Below are 20,219 nucleotides of genomic sequence, written 5' to 3' on the forward strand. Positions count from 1 at the left end.
TTCTATTTAAGCCCTGAGTATCAGCTGATTTTGCCCCTCCCTCCCCCTTCTCCCACCCTCATGACCCCTTGATAAATTATAAATTATTTTTTTCATATCGTACACCAACCACTCCCTCCCATGTTTCTGTTGTTCATCCCCCGGGGGTGGGGGTATGTGTCAATCATTGTGATCAGTTTCACCTTCCTTCCCACCTCCCCCACAGTCCCTTTACCCTCATGTTATCGCTACTCCCATTTCTGTTCCTGAGGGGATTACCTGATCTGGATTCCATGTGTCCTGGAGCTCTTATCTGACATGCTCCATTCTAGTCAGAACTGAAAGGCAGGACTCGGGTCATGAGGGGTTGGTATTGAGGAAGTTTCAAAGAACCAGAGGAATATTGTGTGTTTCATCGGTGCTATACTGAGCCCTGGTTGACTCATCCCTTTCTTGGGACCCTTTAATGCGGGGATGTCCAATTGTCTACAGATGGGTTTTAGGTCTTTGCTCCGACTCTCCTCAATCTCAGCAATATGATATTTGTTTGTTTGTTTGTTTTGGGTCTTCTGTTGCCTGTTACTTGATCCCATCGACACCTCATAATTGCACAGGTTAGTGGGTTTCTTCCATGGGAGCTTGCTTCTTCTCTGCTAGATAGGCGCTTATTTCACTTCAAGACTTTAAGACCTCAGACATGATATCTTTTAATAGCTAGGCACCATCAGCTTTCTTCACATTTGCTTATGCACCCATTTTGTCTTCAGCTGTTTTGTCAGGAGGGTGGCATCACAGAATGCCAGGTTGTTAGAACACAGTGTTCTTGTGTTGAGTGAAGGCTTGAACAGAGAGGCCCAGAGTACGCCTACTTTCTCAATGGGATGCCATATAAATATATGTACATAGGTCAATACCTCTATTTGTAAGAATTAATATATTTACATGTGTACACATCTGTGTTTATACCTCTATCCATAAATTTTCCTCTTAGAAATTCCTCTCAGCTAGATTGCTGTTGCTCCTCCACCACCAGAATTTCTCCGTACTCCTCATTGTTGATTTTAATTGGCTAGTTGTTCCCCTGTCTGTGGTGTTGTTTGCTCACAGCTTCCTTCCCCTGCCTCCCCCACCCCCATGTTCCACTGGAACCATTGGTCGCATTGCTTTCTCCTTAGGCTTGCTTCCCATGGTTATATTATATAGGCAGGCAGAACAACAATAATGGAGACAAGACAAAAAGAGAACAAAAGATTGAATAACAAAAAAGGAGAAAAAAAACATGAACAAGCATACATCATTCCAGTTCTACCCACTGGCCTTGACCTTTATGACTATCTCCTCAGTGGTTGGGGGTGGGAGTCAGGAACTACCCCTCCTAGCCTGAAGTCTATTTTGGGGCTTCTTAGGGACTTTATGGCTTGGCTTTGCTCTCCTTGATCTGTTATGTTTCCTTCTTGGTTCACCCCACTGGGAGAGGGTCAGACCGGACTCATTCCCCACCGTTGTGTCTCCAGTATTGTCCTCTGTGGAGGTATGGTCCAGCAAGTGGACCTCATGTCCTGAGCTGTGTCAGCCCTACAGTCTGCTCTGTGCTTTAGCAGCTCTGTGCAGGGATGTTGCCCTCAGGTGCACCAGTATGGGGTCCAAACCCTCCCATTCCTTTATGGTTTGCTTCGGTGTGGGTGTAGCAGGCCAGCTCCTCTCCCCAAGCTGTAGGTTTAGTGTTGTCCTCTGTAGCACATACTTCTAGGGTGGGGGTCAGTTTGGCTCTGATTGAGGCCAGCCCTGTGGACCTCTTTGTTCACATTGCTCCATGTGATTATGTCGCCTTTGGTGCCATAGTGCCACATTGCCATTTCTGTGGATACATAAACAGTACCCTCCCACTGGGTGGATTAGTGCCCTGCTTCCTCAGTGCAATCATATCTCTCTCTCTCTCTCTCTCTCTCTCTCTCTCTCTCTCTCTCTCTCTCTCTCTCTCTCTCTCTCTCTCTCTCTCTCTCTCTCTCCCTTTACCCCTCCCCTTCTTTGTATTGGAATTACATGTACATTTTTGGGTTTGGTCTGTCCCCCACCCTAGTGCCTGTACCTCAAATCATATAGTGTGAGATAAATGGCTTTTCTTCCATACTTACTCTGCCGGTTAAACTTACCTCAGTGGACTCATGTTGTACTTATCCTTTTGTGATGGGCTAAATGTGCTTAGCACCATTTCCTCCCAACTCTTCCCATGAGATGATGTGCCTCATGTGATCATCAGTGCTTTTAAGTGATGTGTAGTACTCCAATGTGTGTATGTGCCAGAGTTTTCTAATCCACTGGAAACTTAGGTTGTTTCCAATTCTTTGTGATTCTGAATTTCACCACAATGAATATTGAAGCGCAGACGACTGGTTGTGTTCTATTTCTTACCTCTTCTGGGTATATGGCCAGTAGAGGAATTGCTGGGTTGTATGGTAACTCAATTTCCATTTGGTTTAAATATCACCAGTTCTCTTTCCACCGATGCTGTACGTACCTTCATGACCACCAAGAGTAGAGGGCAGTACCTCTCTTGCCACATCCTCTCTAACATTTGTTGTTCTCTGATGTTCTGGTTTGGGTTCTCCTCAAAGGGTATTAGGTGGTATCTCATGGTTGTTAAAATTTGCATTGCTCTGATGGCTAATGAACGAGAGTATTTTCTCTTATGTTTATTGGCCATGCCAGTCTCCTCCCTACTGTAACTTCTGTTAAGGTTTTTTCCCAATTCCTCAGGGGGTTTACTGTTTTCTTCTTTTTTTGCAGGCTAGGAGGGTATTGTAGACTTTAATAATAAGCCCTTTGTCTGTTGTGTCATTGCTAAAAATTCCTCTCCCAGTCTGAACTCACACATTTTAAAAAATGTAAAGACAACTGTACATTTTTAAATGGGAGCATTCACCAAAATCTACACATAAGTTGAAAGCATTAATTCCTATTTGAAATTGGATATGTTATTGGTATCTTGTTTTAAATCAATCCATCAACCAATTAATTAACCAACCCACAAGCCATAGATAATGTGGAGGTTTTCTCCTTTATTAACTAGATTTTCTGGAAGACTTAATCATAGAAAAATTCTACTGAAACATAGAAGCTTTCACTTACTGAAAGTTAAATGAAATAATCAACTGTGCTAGAAAATGGAACATTTATTGAAATATTCTTTCTTTTCTTTGAAACTTATTTGGCATCGTGCAGTGGAAACAGCATATTGAATGTGTCACTCTCCTACCTACACTGTTGCCATCATTACAAAAAGACCTACATAAATCTCACCAAAGGATTAACTCTTTATCCTAAGTAGCACAAACTTTTGTCTTAGGCTAGAATGAAAGTGTTATCATTTCTTTTTAATGGTTGTGTTGCCCCTAGTAAAATTCATATTTAATATCTGTAATGAGCTAAAATGTGTCCTTGATTTTGCATAATTTCTAAGTATAGATAATACTAGTTACTGTTAAATAAAATAACCGTAGAAATAAGGAAGGCATAAAGTTTGTCCATTTTATATACCGATTACCCCCTAATTACAATTGTTGTCACCACAAATGTCAAAATGGAATTATTCCTGTGAAGTTTCTGCCAAGGCCCAATGGCTGCTCATTTTCCCTTCTTTGCCAATGCTAGAACCATTTAAAAAGGACTCACAAAGGTGATAGACAAGAATAAGCTTCTGGACTCATTGGTGACTACTTCTAGTTCATTGAACGGGTTGGAGAAGCCAATAGAGGAGTTGGAGATCAGAAGAGGATTGTTGGGAATCATTATCACTGTTTTGAAAGTCCCGCGACCAGGGGATAACTTTCCCTCATCTCAAGCCTAGAAAACGTGAGGGAGCTCAGAGACACTGTGAACTAGTGTCAGGTCTATGCATGAGATAGCTAAATAAGAGGAATTGGCTTTTCTGATAGCAGAATAAGAAATGAGATTGTCCTGGATTGTCCTGGCTTCTCCAGGAACCAATATGGAATAAAAAGGAATCCTAGCATGGGGTTATTTTAGATTGTGCCCAGGAACTTTTCTGGAGGAGTGGGAAGTCTTTATCAGAAGCAGAAGGAGGAGGAAGAAGAATGTGAAGAGGGGGAGGAGGGGAGATTGAGGGCCAGGGGGTGGGGTGGGGTGGGGACAGGGTAATGAACTAGAAGTGCTCCTTTGGATTTCAGAGGAAATGCAACTACTTGCATTAGGAATGCCAAAGAGATGCCCAGGGATGACAGGATTCTCCAAAGGGCCTTCAAGGCACCCCAAATGAATCAGCCTCAACCACCACCACCAATGCTAGATGACGAGAATAGCACCAGTCTCTCTGGCCCCAGCTCTTCCTCTTTCCTTAGCTGTAACTTCGGGGGAACTAAAGGAAGCGAAACAGAGGAAACAGCTCACATCCCCTCTTCCTGCTAGAGAGGAAGCCATTTTAAATCCGGTCTGAGCGGAATCAATTATTATGATTATTGTTATTATTCTGTACGCATTCATTATTTTACTGAGATTCCAGGAGTCAAATAAGCAGAGAACTTTTTGTCCCTGAAATATAGCAGGAAAGCCCGTTGCATTTTCCTACAGGAGCAAGGAAAGGGCACATCTCTCGGAATGGATTTGAAGGAAAGTCGAAATCTCTGAATGAGCCCTGGTGACAGTGGCTAAGGGCTCAGCTGCTAACTGAAGAGTCGACAGGGGTAAATGACGTGGCAAGTGCTCGTGGAAAGATTACAGCTTAAGAAACCCTGAGGGCCAGTTGTACTCTGTCATATGGCAGCATACCTCATTTGCTGTACTTTACAGATACTATGCTTTTTACAAATGGAAGGCTGTGGCCACCCTGGGTCATGCAAGTCTATCAGCGCTATTGTGTCAACAGCATGTGTTCACCACGTGTCTCTGTCACACGGTGCTATTTCCCACACAATCTCCTGCTTCTCCACACTGTCATTGCACACCGAATGGTCTGGAAACCAAAACCATCGTGTGACTCAGTTTATTGCGATACTCACTTTATTTGGGTGGTTTGGAACTGAACCACAATATTTCTGAAATATGTCCGTGTAGGTCTTTATTAAGTCTAAAGTAACTCGGCAACACACAATAACAAAACAAGAGTCCCTGCACAGTGAGGCCATGGACTACTAGCTGCAAAGTTGGCTGCTTGAACCCACCCCAAAGCACCATAGAGGACAGGTCTAGCTATCTGCTTCCAACAAGTGATGGCCTAGTAAAGTCTATGGCGCAGTTCTACTGTGAACACGTGGAGGCTCCATGACCCAGGATCAACTGGAAAGCAACCAACTCCAAGAGGAGAAAAGGAAAGAAATTCATTTTCTATTGGGCCCTAGAAAAATTCTTCATGTTCAAGGGAATCATTTCAAGAGTAATCATTACAATGTTTGAAATGTGTTTTTTAATATGTCAGATGCAATCTGCTTTACACGTGCTAAATCATCTCATCTTTACCACAACCCTATAATATTCTTACACTCATACTCTCAATGAAGAATTTGGGTACAGAAAGAGGGTAAGGTTATTTACCTGGCATTGTATGACTGGTAAGTAGCAAAGCCCCTCTTATGGCTATTTTAGGCTAATAAAAAATCAATCTCTTCTTTTAAATTATTTTTCCCTCTCAGCATTAAAATTTCTATCTACCTAAAAAAGAAAGCACAGCCATATCAATATATCAATCTCAATGCTTTATCACTTTGCAAAGATTCGTGAGGCTACAGGAAATTTGCTAGGTTATATTTGAAGAATAACACACGAATAGACCATAGTACACGAGTGTCATTTTCTTTGCCTTTTTCATTAAGCACACATTTCTCCTGTCTTTCTTTTTTCCATAGGTGTGGGCAGCCACTACAAAATAAAGTGCAACTGAAGGGGCGTGACCTTCTCACTTTAAAGGATTTTACAGGAGAAGAAATTAAGTACATGCTATGGCTGTCAGCAGATCTGAAATTTAGGATAAAACAGAAAGGCGAGGTATGTAACATTTTTATATTACTTTCCATTTCTATCAGTCAAAATAGTAAAGAGAGCCTTCCCAAAGAAAGAAGGGACATGGAATACATTGAAATTCTCCAACAGTAGCTAAGTAATGAAACCACACAGTCAAGGTAATTGATTATCACTGATGGGCACATCAAAAAGCATAAAAATCAGTTATTCGCTGACAAGTCATTGCACTTCCTTCACATGGAATGCTGAAACTCATCCACTGGATCAGCACCTAAGGAATCATTTGTCTGGAATGATTTCATTTATATGCCTCCATTCTTTTCTATCAAGTTAAAAATAAGCTTATACTTATTTGTCTAGTGATATATTTTCCATTATTGGATACCTATTGGATTTTTTTATCATTAGAATGATGTTAAAAATATCACAATGATATTGCAATATTTAAAGGGTTGGTTTTTGTTTTTGTTTTGTTTTTTTAGATAATTAAAGGAACAAGGAAATGGAAACCAAGTAAGATAAGTGATGAGATATGGCGCCTAGCAGGAAGCATTAGTCTGCATTTTGAGCAATTTATGCTGGAAACACACTTTATTAATGCGGTGGCATCATGTGCTTGTTCAGAAGCTCTTTTAAAGAGTTGGCTTGAGGTTGCCAAAGGTTATCGTGATCACGGTTTTCTAATCTAGGTGACTAGTGCCCTGAGCCCCTAAGAAAAACGGAAGGCAGCAATGGCTCTAATTGCTCATATGTGGATATTCCTGTAAACACCTGAAATGAAGAGAAAAGTTCCCCTCAGATCTTTGTTCGTCACATTTTGTGTGTGAGAAATATTTGCTGGTGGAAATACATTTGTTCCAGATCCTAGCGTATCTGGAAGTCTATCTGAAAAAGAGGAAGGAGGAAGGGCCCCACCCTACCCCAAAACTCCCCAGATTGTTTCCAAATGACTTGGAGAAACAAAGCCTTCCTACCCCCGGGAGAATGCTTGATGAAAATGTAGCTGGAACTCTGGGGCTTAATCACAGTTTAGAATAGGAATCTTAGTGCCCCATGTTACAACAGAATAGCAGTTTCTAGCAAAGAAACCAACTCCAAACCAAGCATGCACAAGGTCGCTCAAAACTGAATGAGAATTTTAAAAGAACTAAGCTGTCTGCTATCTTATGGTGACACTGTAGGACATCCTATAGAACTACCCCTATGGGCTTCTGAGACCGTAACTCTTCACGGGAAGAGAAAGTCTCATTTTTCCTCCTCTGAGTGGGTTGGTGGTTTGGAACTGCTGACCTCGATGTGGGACACCCAACACAAAACCCACAACACCACCTAAGCTCGACATTGACTCAGTGGCAGAGAGTTTGGTGTGGTTGTGGAAAATATTTGGTCCTAGTATGAAGTATTTCAGAAAAGGTGCTCATGTTGAACCCCAAACAAGGAATAATCCTTTTAAATCATGTCTCCATTAGGTAAGTCACTGTTCCCCTCCACTACTTATATAGACCACGAGGGAATACTTCATATACCTTTTTTTAAACATTTTATTAGGGGCTCATACAACTCTTATCACAATCCATACATATACATACATCAATTGTATAAAGCACATCTGTGCATTCTTTGCCCTAATCATTTTCAAAGCATTTGCTCTCCACTTAAGCCCTGTGCATCAGGCCCTCTTCCCCCCCCCCCGCTCTCCATTCCCCCTCCCTCATGAGCCCTTGATAATTTATAAATTATTATTTTGTCATATCTTGCCTTCATATACTTTTTAATAATCTTTTGAGCAATTTTTTTAGGAAAGAAACAAAAAGCAGTGATTCATTATCTTACATTTTCTAATAATGGAAATAATACATTTTAAAACATAATTCTTGATTGTGGATATACTCTACAGGGATGGAGCAGGAGGAGAATGCTATGGCTTTCTACTCCCATTCAGAGTTAGGGTCTCCAAAACCCACAAGATCTGTTCTATCCTGTTCCATAGGGTTGCTATGAGTCACCATTGACTCAATGACAGTGAGCGTTTTTTGTTTTGTTTTTATATAAGGGGGCTTCAAAAAACTATGGAAAAATTGCATTAACTTTCCATTCCATTTGTCCACGAACTTTTTTAAGCTCCCTCATATATATGTACATATGAGTATTTTTTATTTTATTGTAGTATAGTACATATAACATAATTTTTCCATTGTAACCATTTTAAGTGTAGTCTGGTCATGTTAATAACATTCACAATGTTGGGCAACTTTCACTACTATCTAGTTTTAATTTTTTTAATCACCCCAAACAGGAACTCTCCTCATTCTCTCCTTCCATAGGCTCTGGTAACGTCTGTTGTACTCTTGGTCTCCGTAGTTTGCCTATTCTAGGTATTTCATATGAGTGAAATCGCACGATATTTGTCATTTTGTTTCTAACTTATCTCACTCCACAAGGTGTTTTCAAGGTCTGTCCAAGCACTGTCCAGGCAGTGGTTACAACCCAGGAGAACCGTGTACAGGGTTTCCAGCATCCAATCTTTACAAAGCAGCCAGTGAGTTTGAATCGCAGAGAGGTTAGCAGTCCAGTACTCCCTCCGCATCACCACCAGGGATCCATGCTGTCGCATGTATCAAAGCTGCATTCTTTCACAAGTCTAAATAATGACCTAGTTGTTTTTAAGTCATTGTATTGGGGGCTCTTACAGCTCTTGTCACAGTCCATACATCCATGTGTCAAGCACATCTGCACATAGGTTGCCATCTTCCTTTTCAAACATTTTCTTTCTCCTTGAACCGTTGGTGTCAGTTCCTCATTTTTTTCTTCCCTCCCCCATCCTCCCACTCTCATGAACCCTTGATAATTTATAAATTCTTATTGTTTTCATATCTTACACTGACCGCTATCTCCCTTGACCCATGTTTCTGTTGTTCCTCCCGCTGGGGGTGGGTAGGAATTATACATCAATCATTGTGATCAGTTCCCCATTTTAGCCCCGTCACCTTTGCCCTACCCTCATGGTATCGCTACCTATCATTGTTCATGAGGGGTTTATCTGTCCTGAGTTCTGTGTGTCAAGAGCTCATCTGTAGACAATTGGTCATCCCATCATAGAAGAGTCACAAAGAAGAGATGAGCCAGCCAGGGTGCAGTATAGCACTGATGAAACATACAATATTCCTCTAGTTCTTTAATGCTTCCTCCCTCCAACTATCATGACCCCAATTCTACCTTACCCATCTGGCTGTACCAGACCATGTGCACTGGTACAAATAATCTATTTTTAAAATATATTTTGCATTTTAATTTTAATTTTTGTTTTTTATTTTCAGTATTTACCTTTAATGCAAGGGAAGTCTTTAGGCATGATTTTTGAAAAAAGAAGTACTCGAACAAGGTTGTCCACAGAAACAGGTGAGTACACTGAGAAACTCATATCTATGTTGAAGAGCCAGTTGAAGGGTGATGGTGAGGGAGAAGTCAACTAGTAAGGGAATATGTCTCTTTAATAGCTATGAAGAGAAAACTTCGCCATTGGCAAAGTGGTGGTTGGTGCCCCAGTCACTGAATGCGCTTCCAAATCTCATCAAAGCTGCAAGCAGAATGATTGCCTTCATCTGAAAGCGTTCCACGAGACTTTCATCGAACTCGCAAATAGTTCCCCATGTTTGGTACAAGATGCAAGTAGGCACAAACTATTATACCTAACACTCACAAGGGAAAGAAATGTGACTATTTTTCTAACATGTAGCCGGTATATGTGTGCGTGTATGTCTATGGAGGGGTGGGTCCTACTGGGTACTAAACTAATATCTGCAAGTTTTGACAAACTTCAGCCGTTTTGGAATTCTTGGTCAATATAGGGTTTCTTCTTCCTTTCCACAGAGTCAGGCTCTGTCATGAAAAGCGTGTGTATCTGGGACATCTGGGCCTACATATGAGACTCTGGTCCTTGGTCGTCAGGACATCATCATCAAATCCGTGTCCTGGGACTTCCATATTCTTTTGGGATCTTGGTTGTCACCCACTTGCTAGCAGGTGTATTTAACGCTATTCCTAAGACCTGCTACTTCTCTTGGGTGGGTGCCCTTGGCATTCTGAAACAGAGGTGAAACAAGGTCACCTCTGTTCTTTTCCTTCCTTGTGCTGGCTACCTGGGAGTCATGCAACATTTGCTGATACCAAGACTTTCTCTTAAAAGAGGTACAAAAGGAGACCTCATTTCTGTAGTCCTCTAAATTCATATAAGAGTTCCAGCATGTTCCGTGCCTCAGAATTTGACCAGGGGTTGGGGGGACAGTCAACGGGGTACAATGTCAAAATTCCATCGATTTTTTTTCAATTGCTTGTCCTTTTCAGAGACTGGTCTCATCTGAAGACAAGTTCAAGTACATGAGAAATGCTACCTCATTACCCTTGCTTCTAAGGAACATTCTGGCTGTATTTTTCCCCCCTGATTTGTTCATTCTTCTGGAAATCCCTGATAAAGCTAATAGTCTTCACCAACACCATAATTCAAGTGCAGCAATTCTCCTTTGGTCATCATTAGTCACTACCCAGGTTTTGCGTTCATATAACACAATTGAAAATACCATGGTGTGGGTCTCCACATGGCTCTTCCAGCTCCAGGCCTCTGATGCCATCAGAGTAGCTCCATGTGACTTATCATCATGAATGTGTGGCAGAGAGTGTGTCCCACCTCCAGGGAGGGAGACAGGAGTTCTCAGAATCCTCAGGAGTAGGCCATGCTCAAACAGAGGCCTCATTGGCTGCGAACTGATTGGTAGGCAATACTCCACCCCTTCACAAGCTGACAGATTATGTAACTGCTACAGATAAATTGTTTCAATGAATACAAACAGCATCAGGATTCAGCTCTCAAGTCCACTGTAACTACTAATGTACTCCTCTTAGCTCTTGGGAGAAGGAAGGAGGAAGAGCAGAAATGTATAATCTGTGACCTAGTCTTTAAAGTTTCATGAGGAAAGCAGATGAAAGTATTTTGTTTCTTAATGCTAGCTCCCATAAAAGATTACGATGGCATCTGACACATAGTAAGGAAAAACAAGGAATGTTGATTCTCAAATTCGGCTCCCACCTAATACTGATTTTCTGTAAGTTGGGTAGAATTTCATTTTATTCTATATATACATATTTACCATTGTTAGTTAAGGAAGGTGGTGTCTGCCTTTTCCTTTTTATTGTTATTTGAGCAGTCAGGTTCACATAGTAAATTGATTTTTCATTCAACTATTCATACATGTTTAGTTTCATGACATTGGTTCTACTGCCAATAACGTAATATTTCCACTTCTTTTCCGTATTTATTGTTTCCATTTGCCCTTCTTTCCTATGCATTCTTGCCTTCTGAGCTTTATTCCAGGACAAATGCTATCACGGTTGATTCTTCTAAGGAGTGGGTATTTCCCTGGTGTTATTATTCACCCCAATGGACTGTTGTTTGTTTCTCTATAAGTGTAACCATGGAGATATGTTCCGTTCCAGTCACGAAGGGTGACCAAGGGCCACTATCTTTTTATTATTTTCAGTTTGTTTCACATGTTTACAATCTACGCAGGGCCCTCTATTGTGATCCCTTTAGGAACAGTCAGAAGTAATAACTGGCTGTCATTCTAGTTCTTCTCATTTCAGGGTGGTGGAAGCTGAAGTTCATGTGGTCCATTAACCCTCTGAACTAATTGTTTCCATGTCTCTTTGATTTTCTTCACTTTTCTTTCTCCTCCATAGGGAAAGATCAGTAGTTGTACTTTAGATGACCACTTACAAACTTTTAAGACCCCAGTCACTTCTCACTAAAATAGGATGTTGAGCATTGCTTTTTTAAGCTGATATGTCAGTTGACCTGATGGTTTCCATCACTATTATCACATCCCTGGTCACCATCAGAGAATGGTTCCTTCTATATGTAAACCTTTCTTTGACATGTTGTAACAGTAGTGTCATACTTTGTCTTTATGCAACTGATTTATTTCCTTCAGCATAATGTCCTGTAGGCTCATCCATGTCTAGAAGGTGCTTTGAAGATTCATGGCTATTCTTAAACTTTGCACGGTATTCCATTGTGTTTATGTAACATAGTTTGCTTATCCATTCATTCAGTAATTGATTCAGCACGTAGGTTGTTTACATCTCTTTGCGGTCGTGAATACTGCTGAGATGATCATGGGCTTACATATATCGCTTTGTATCCCAGCTTTATTTTTCTAGAATAATATATAGTAATGGAATTGATAGATCAAATGTTATTTCTATTTCCAACTTCGAAAGGAAGTAACAGACTGTTACAGTCCCACCAACAGTGTGTGAGACCTCCAATTGCTCTACACCCTCACGAGCATTTTTGTTTCCTGTGGTAATGAACATTGCCAGTACTGTTGCTGTTAAATGATTTTTTTTTTAGTTGCAGCTCTATAATGGTTAATGCTCACAAGCATTTCTTTATGTGTTTGTTAGCACCTGAATGCCTTCTTTGGTGAAACATGCCTGTTCCTGTCTTCTGCCCATTTGTAAATTGCATTGTTTGTTTTATTGTTGTGAAGATAAGACAGGTCTTTTTCAAAGTCAGCAACAACAAAAATTAATCCATAGAAATTTCTCAATGTTAATTTTTATGTGAGTTTTTTTAATTACGGGTGTCTTGTATCACTTCTATCCAAATGTCCTGAAAATTGATAATTTTAATATTTCACATATAATATTACTACTATTAATAAAACCAAGAGCTACAAGTTAAGAAATTTTGAAGGACAGACCCTGTACCAGGTGCTCTACATTAACCTTGCGGATTAGTTCATGTAATCCGCATCCCAGCCCTACAAGAGCAAGGTGATTGGGGAAAATGTACTGAAACAAGTTTAGTACATGGCCCAAAGACACGTAGCTAATAAATGGCAGAGCCAGTACGTGGAAGCTATTATTAAATGTATTTTTTAAATATCTAATTAAATTGTCTTGTTTTTTCAGCAGGGCCATTATTATTTTCAGTAGATTATCGTATTTTATAAAGAAGAGCTGAGAAATCTGGTCAAAATTGTAAGCCAGAATAGTAATACATGAGGAAATAAACATGTTTATACAAACTTAAGTTTCACAGATTATTCATCATTATGCTCAATGGGTATTATTACATATTTCATCCTTCCAAAATCAACAGTAGACCAATCAGTAAGACTGAGTAGCTGACTTAAATGCTTACAGAAACAGTAAGATTTAGTAGCTTACTTAAATGCTTAAACTCCAACCCCAAACGGGCAAGTATTCCCATTGTGTGCACAGGCAATTTAATATTTCTCTCTTGGTACAAATATTCATTAAAATCTGCTACCTTTGTGTTAACAGTGAAAATAGAATGTACTTATAAGTGTCTATTAATGGCCCAGAGGGAGCCCTGGTTGTATAGCGGTTATGTGTTGGGCGACTAAACACAAGGGCAGAAGTTCAAAATCACCAGCCCCTCAATGGGAGAAAGAAAAAGCTTTTTATTCCCATAATGAGTTATAGTCTCAGAAACTCATAAGGGCAGTTCTAGCCTGTCTTGTAGAGTAGCTAGGAGTCAACATAGACCTGGTGGCTGTGAATAAATGAGTTATTTGTGCCCGGAGCTGTACTAGACCTGAGATGTGGTGTTCTTCTGGGGACCATCCTTAAGCACTCTAGTTGGGATGTCCATTTACCTCAGAAGACAGATGAAAATTCTCCCCCTTAAGTCATCCTACTTGTCTATGTAACACTTTAAAAGTCTCCCCACCTTATGTCCCCTTTCAAGTGACTACTCCATCGCTCAAAGGTAATTATTTTTATAGCTTCTAAAATCCAAACATTCATTTAGCCTGTTTTGAGTCTTATGGAAATGGAATAATTCAGCATTTCTTCTTTTGCATCTGGCTTCTTTTGCTCAGCATTATATTTGTAAGACATATCCACATCAATATATGTAGTGGTACATCATTAATTCCTTAGCCACTCTGAGAATGCCTGGTTGGGATTATAGTCTTTTGGTGCAAATTAATTGAACAGATAAATAGATGCATTTGTTAATTTTGGTAATCTTATAATAAAAAATACATAGGATACCCTAAATGCTACTTCTTTTCATTATTTAACGTTTGGCATTTAACTTTCAAGGTGAAATAGAAGCTGGTGCTTTACAGTTATTTCAAAACCATCTTTTCAGAAATGTCAATATAAAAATTGTGATACTATTCTGCAGGTATGGAAGTCAAGCACATGGAGGTTAAAAACTGCCTTTGTTCTGCCAGCAAGAACCCTCCAATCTTTAATATGTCCAATAAATGAATTTTTTAGTACTCTCTTCAAAATTGACAGGGTTCTTTGAGAAAATGAAAGAAGCAAATTAAGATTTACTTTCATTTTACCAAGTAGAAATTAGCAGAACAAAATCTTTGTTGTAAAATATCTGTCAACAAAGCACAAACAATTGAACAGATCAAAGCAGACATTTCTAGATTAAAGTTGAAGAGAGTTGGAGTCCCAATCTTCTGTCTTCCTCTTCTTAGCAATAGCAGTTTGGCGTAGTTTTTCAGAATTTCTGATACTCTCCAGGAGTACTTTATCTCTGTCTAGACCTGAAAAAATGGTGAATCTGTGACCAGTATTTCTGAACTTGGGTCTGGGGCTCATTTTTTTAAAATCACTGACCAAAATTACAGAGGTAATTTCTTCCCAAAGACAATTGTTTTCCATTTTATCTCTTTTGAGATGGCTGAAGCCTTGGACCCTTACTTGTTAGCGTTCTCTTCGATGTCACTTCCTAACACTACCTCGGGAGTCCAGGCTCTATGTGAATCTTGTTTTTAGCCTGGGTTATTAAAGTGACCTCTTGTTAAAGAGTATAACTTGGCACATGCCTACCAGGAGGTCTGACCTTTTGTTTGATATCTTTCTCCATATTCCCAAGTCTCAATGAAACTCACTTCTCTAGGCACCTGGTAAGTGCCTAATAAATGTTCTCTTAATAAATTTTCATTGTGAATGCTTGTGAACTCACTTTTCCATGATTATAAATCCAAATAAGTGCTCAAGAGTGAGGATACTCATCACTAAACTCCGGTAGTTCACATCCTAGGTAATAGAAATTTCTGTTCCTCCTGTCGACATAGAGATGCTTGCAAGTCAAAAATGCTTCCTGTGTTCACTCAAAAAGTATTTATTGAGCATGCGCTATGCATCAGTCATTATTCTGGGTGCTTGGGAGTTGAACATCAGTGATCAAGGGAAATCTCTGTGCTCAGGGAGCATATTTGTTAGCAAGAGACACAGAGACTAAACAAGAAACATAAGTAAGTGAATTACAGAACACGCTGAAAAGTGATGTGTTCACGACAAAGAGAAAACTGAGCCTGGAGCGGAGGCAGAAATCTATAATCCAGTATTGGGCATTTGTCTTCTGCTCTGAGTGAGATGGGGCGCCTTTTTTTTTTTTTTTAGTTTTGCGCATGTTCAGACTTCCACTTCAAAAAGATTTCTTTGAGTGCTCTGTTGAGAATAGTCTATAGGGGATGGGAAGGAGAGAGACAAAATAGAAGCTGTGAAACTTGCCAAGTGATTGAGGCAGGTACCAAGGTGGTAACAGGGATGAGATCTGGGTATGTTTGGAAAGTACAGTCAACAAGGTTCCTGATGAGCCATGTATGAGAGAGACATCTAAGGTTAGCTCAGGGCTTCTGATTGATCAATTACAAAGGATGCAGGTGGATTAGGTAGGAGGGGAAGATTCAGAGTTATGTTTTGAACAAAATAAGCTTCAAATGTATATTAGACTTACAAGTGGAGATATTGGAAAAGCAGTTGGATAGGAGTTGAGTTTGGGAGTCCTATCTGGCCTAGATATATTTGAGAGTCATCAGTAAATAGATACCATTTAAGTCCATGTTATTGAATACAATTAGGAAGGGCGTGAGTGCAGAGGGAGAGAAGATGTCCCAGGGCTGACCCTGGGGCACACCGATATTATCAGGTCAAAGAAAAGAGGTGTGAGTACCAAAAAAGAGCAACTACTAAGGTGAATGATGTTAAGATATTAAAGCAAAAAGGTGTAGCATCCTGGATGTAGTTTGAGGAAATTTTTATCTAGGGAAAGGTCATTATCACCTTTGTTAAATTCCGCTAAGTCAAGAAGGATGAGGGCTAATGAAATGCTATGAGATATAATAACGTGAATGCCATTGGTAATCTTGGTGAAAAGATTTTTTGGTGTAGACCCTAGGAGGTAAAGTCTTATGGATATAGGCTTGAGGGAAAGGAGAAGAGAGAGGAGAGAGACTGAACAACAAGTATTCCTGCTAAGAGGAGCAAAGAATTAAAGGGTAATTGGCAAGGGATGTTTAAGACTCAGAGAAAGCTTCCCTTTTTTAATGAATGAAAGCAATGTGAACACTCTATGCATGATGTACAGAAGAAGGGGACAATTTCTAGAGCAACATCCTTGAGTAGGCCAAAAGAGATGGTCTCTGGTCTATGAGTGGAGGCACTGTCATTATACAAGGCATGGAAGGTTAATCTATGCTTAACATCAGGAGGATGGAGTACATACATATGGGTACAAATCTTGGATGGTAAGTAGATACGATGATGGAATCTGGACATTCTCTTCTGATTGCTCTAGTTTTTACAGTGAGGTAGGAAGCAAAGTAATCAGCCGAGTACTGGTTTTATTTTCAAAATATATAAACTATTCCACCACTCTCTCAATTGCTTTGACACGGGATTGAACAATCAGCTCTCACCTGGATTTTGGTATTAGTCCCTTTATTGTCTTCCTGCTTCTTCCCTTTCCCTATTTTAGATGTCTCATTAAAGCAAAGGTCTATTCATATCACTTTTGTGCTCCACCTTTCCCTCATCTTATTAAAAAAGAAAGAAAGAAAGAAAAAAGGTCGCTTCTTCTCTACCTTCCCTACACAACATTGCCTCCTCCCACTCTCCTACTCACATACTCTGCACCAGCCACACTAACCTTCTTGGCAACCTTCCTTTGCACATGTTCTTCCCACTGTCTGGTATTGTGTTCATCTGGGTAGAGTAGAGAAACAAATCCATAGCATTTGTGTATAAGAAAGAGGTTGATATACAAGAGCAACTGAATATTGAAAAAAACATCCCAGCCCAGTCTAGATCAAGTCCTAAGTCTGATATTAGCCCATATGTCTGATACCAATCTGTAAAGTCCTCTTCTGACTCATGAAACACATGCAATGATGCCAAATACAAGAAGATCACAGGCCAGTAGGTGGGCAGTCCTGTGGATCCAGTGGCGTTGTAAGCATCTCAGCACTGGCTGGGGTCTCCACTTGGCTTCTCCAGCACCCAGGACTGCATAAGGGGAGGTCCACATGGCTTCTCCTCAAGGATGCCTCACTGGGAGTCAACCTTATCAGCAGAATCTTCAAGGAAGTGAACAGAGAGAGAGAAGTGTCTCCTCCCTCCAAGAAGGAAATACAGGAGTTCCCAGAATTCTCAAGAGAAAGCCATACCCACCCAGAGGCCTCATTGGTTATATTTTGATGGCCAGGCCAGACTCCACCCCTTCACTCATAATCCTCTCAAATTGACACCAGATTTTGTCACGACCACAGGCATATTCTTCATGGCTCACTCACCTACCAGATTAAAATCTTTACTTAAATGACATGCAGTTTTGTGTCTTCCCTGACTGGATTATTTAAAATTATAACTCCTATGCTTTAGAGTCCATACCCCTTGCCTGTTTTTTTTCTCTTATAGCACATATTAGAATCTAATGTATAATATAATTAATTCACTATTTAGTATTGTGTTAGGCTGGTTTGGCTAGAGAAACAAATCCAGCATTGACGGATGTAACATACAGCTCTTGTCAAGGTAAAAACCATTTCCATTCTCCTAGAAATTTTAATAATACCTCTCTGAGCCACTCTCCCTTTAGTGAAGCAACCACCATTCTGATTTCTGCCCACCTAAGTTAGTTTCCAATGTGCTAGAATTTCATATCATTGGAACCAAACAGTATGTAGTCTTTTGTATTTGATTTCTTTTCTTCAGTTCAGCACAAAAAATAACAATAACATTTTTACAAAGTTGCTCTGGCCCCTAGGGGCCCTGTGAAGACAGAGTAGAACTGCCTCTGTGTATTCCAGGTTGTAACTCTTGAAGGGAGTAAAAAGCTTCGCTTTTCTCCCTCATCTTAAGCATAAAATCTATCCACGCGGTTGCATGCATTTGTGTTGGTTCCTTCTTATTGCTGTCTAGCACTTGTTGTATCTATGAATCCTGGGTATTCCATATGCATATTGCAATCCCACCCCCCATTCTCTTGGCGGTACATGATAACATACCCAGGACCACCAGGCTCTGCATGGGAGAGCCTAGGAATGGGAACACACTTGTAGGTGACATTGCTTAGATAAGAACATCCGCGAATTCCGCATTTTGCTTTGCCTGGGAACTCCTGATCAGAATAGACAGATTTAAAGATTGTGCTTTTCAGTTGTAATGATACCAATTCCATGTAATTTTGCTCCCCACTTTAGGTTGTTTTGTGCTTGTTCACTTGTTTATTTTTCTGAAAAGAATTAATTTTCCCTTTTCTTCCATTGCAGGCTTTGCACTTCTGGGAGGACACCCTTGTTTTCTTACCACACAAGATATCCATTTGGGTGTAAATGAAAGTCTCACTGACACAGCCCGGTTGGTAAAACTCTTCTCTCCCAAGTTCATTTCAGGCACTGGGGGAGACATTTTAAAGGGAAAACCTGCTCTTCTTTAAATGATGATCTTGTCTCTCTGTGCCCTTTGGCCCTTCTCACATTTTCCTCTTTTTCTGAGAACCTGAACAACCACTCCCCCTACCCCTAGGCTCTTTTAATGGATTAAGATAAATCACTCTTCTTAGCGATTTTAAGCATCAGTCCTAATATTCACAGCTCCTAACCTGATCAAAATCTCTTTGTGAAATTCGGACTTTACAGGAACTTAAATATGCTCAATCATAACTTATATTTTGTACTCAAAGAAATGGAAGTGCAGGGAAATTGACTTGTGTAATAGCTCATAACTAGTTAGTATCAGGGCATGTAACAGTACATTTAGCTAATGTTTATGGAACAATTATTATATGGGTTCAGGCATTGTCATATATGCTTCTATATAATCCTTATAACAATCCAAGCCAACTCTAACCCAAATCCATTGCCATGGAATCACTTTTGGCTCACAGAGACCCTAAATAGGGTTTCCAACCCTGTACATCTCTATGGGAACAGATAGTCTCATCTTTCTCCAGCAGCTGGTATACTTGAACTGCCAGCCCTGCAGTTAGCAACCCAATGCTTGCCTGACAGAGCCACCAGGGTTTCTTTACAAAGTCCAAGCTCTATGGCCTAAAGAGGTGAAACAACTTAGTCAGAGACATACGAGCTGCTAGAACACAAATCTAAATCTCCAATGCCAATGGCTTGGCCCAGCAGATGTTTCTGATTAGTGAAAGGGAAAGAGAGATTATTTACTTATGTGGTTGTTCAGGAACTCTGTTGTTTTCAACACATAGCCTCTAACGTCACCCCTAGTGCGAACATCCATCCAGGAGCTAGGGGAGCAGAGCACGGTAAAGCATACCTGCCTCAAAGCCACAGTAGCAGGAAAGTGGTTACACATCACTTCTACTTACATTTCATCACCAAGAATCAGTCGCTCACCCCTAGGTAGGTGAAAGAAGAGGTGGAAATGGCCCTTAATCACTAGACTATGCGGCAGGCAGATGGAAACATAGGCCTCTTGACTCATGGAGTGCTCTTGCCACGATGTCACACCTGGCTCAGAAATTCAGAGAAAATGTCTGTGTTAAATATTTAGCCTTCTATAGGAAATGTTAACCATTTTCTTCCTGCGAATGCTATGCCACAAAGCATCCCTTTGAAAACATGGTCTGCTTTCTCTGGCAGCCACCCTGGGATGAATTGAAGTATCCGTCTCATTTGAATTGCTGCAGGAATTAAACAACAACAAAAAAAACCCTCGCCTTTAAAACTTGTAGTCACTGTGTTTCAGAAGGGACAGTGTTAGTATTAAGAAAAAGTGTTGTTTTCATTTTCTGGATGCATAAGACAAAAGGAATAAATAAATGTAAATGAAATTTTCTTCCAAATGTGCCACTGCCGACTGGGATTCGATGTGTTCAATAATTCTGGCTCCATAAACGTGAGCTGTATTTTATTCAAGATCCCATATTGCCAGCCTAGCTTAGAGATGGAGGGGAGACAGGCAGG

The 20,219-nt window shown here is 40.3% G+C and overlaps 1 protein-coding gene across 1 annotated transcript in view; it reads left to right on the forward strand.

Moving 5' to 3' along the window:
- Positions 1 to 20,219, forward strand: part of OTC (ornithine transcarbamylase) — a 78,297-nt gene that overhangs the window by 13,318 nt on the left and 44,760 nt on the right. Inside the window, exons 2-4 of the mRNA XM_075539242.1 lie at positions 5,838 to 5,976; positions 9,270 to 9,351; positions 18,555 to 18,642. Of these exons, the coding sequence (XP_075395357.1) occupies positions 5,838 to 5,976; positions 9,270 to 9,351; positions 18,555 to 18,642 (309 nt within the window). The remainder of the gene's footprint in view (positions 1 to 5,837; positions 5,977 to 9,269; positions 9,352 to 18,554; positions 18,643 to 20,219) is intronic.

The sequence above is a fragment of the Tenrec ecaudatus genome, chromosome X, assembly GCF_050624435.1.
Source record: "Tenrec ecaudatus isolate mTenEca1 chromosome X, mTenEca1.hap1, whole genome shotgun sequence".
NCBI lineage: Eukaryota > Metazoa > Chordata > Mammalia > Afrosoricida > Tenrecidae > Tenrec > Tenrec ecaudatus.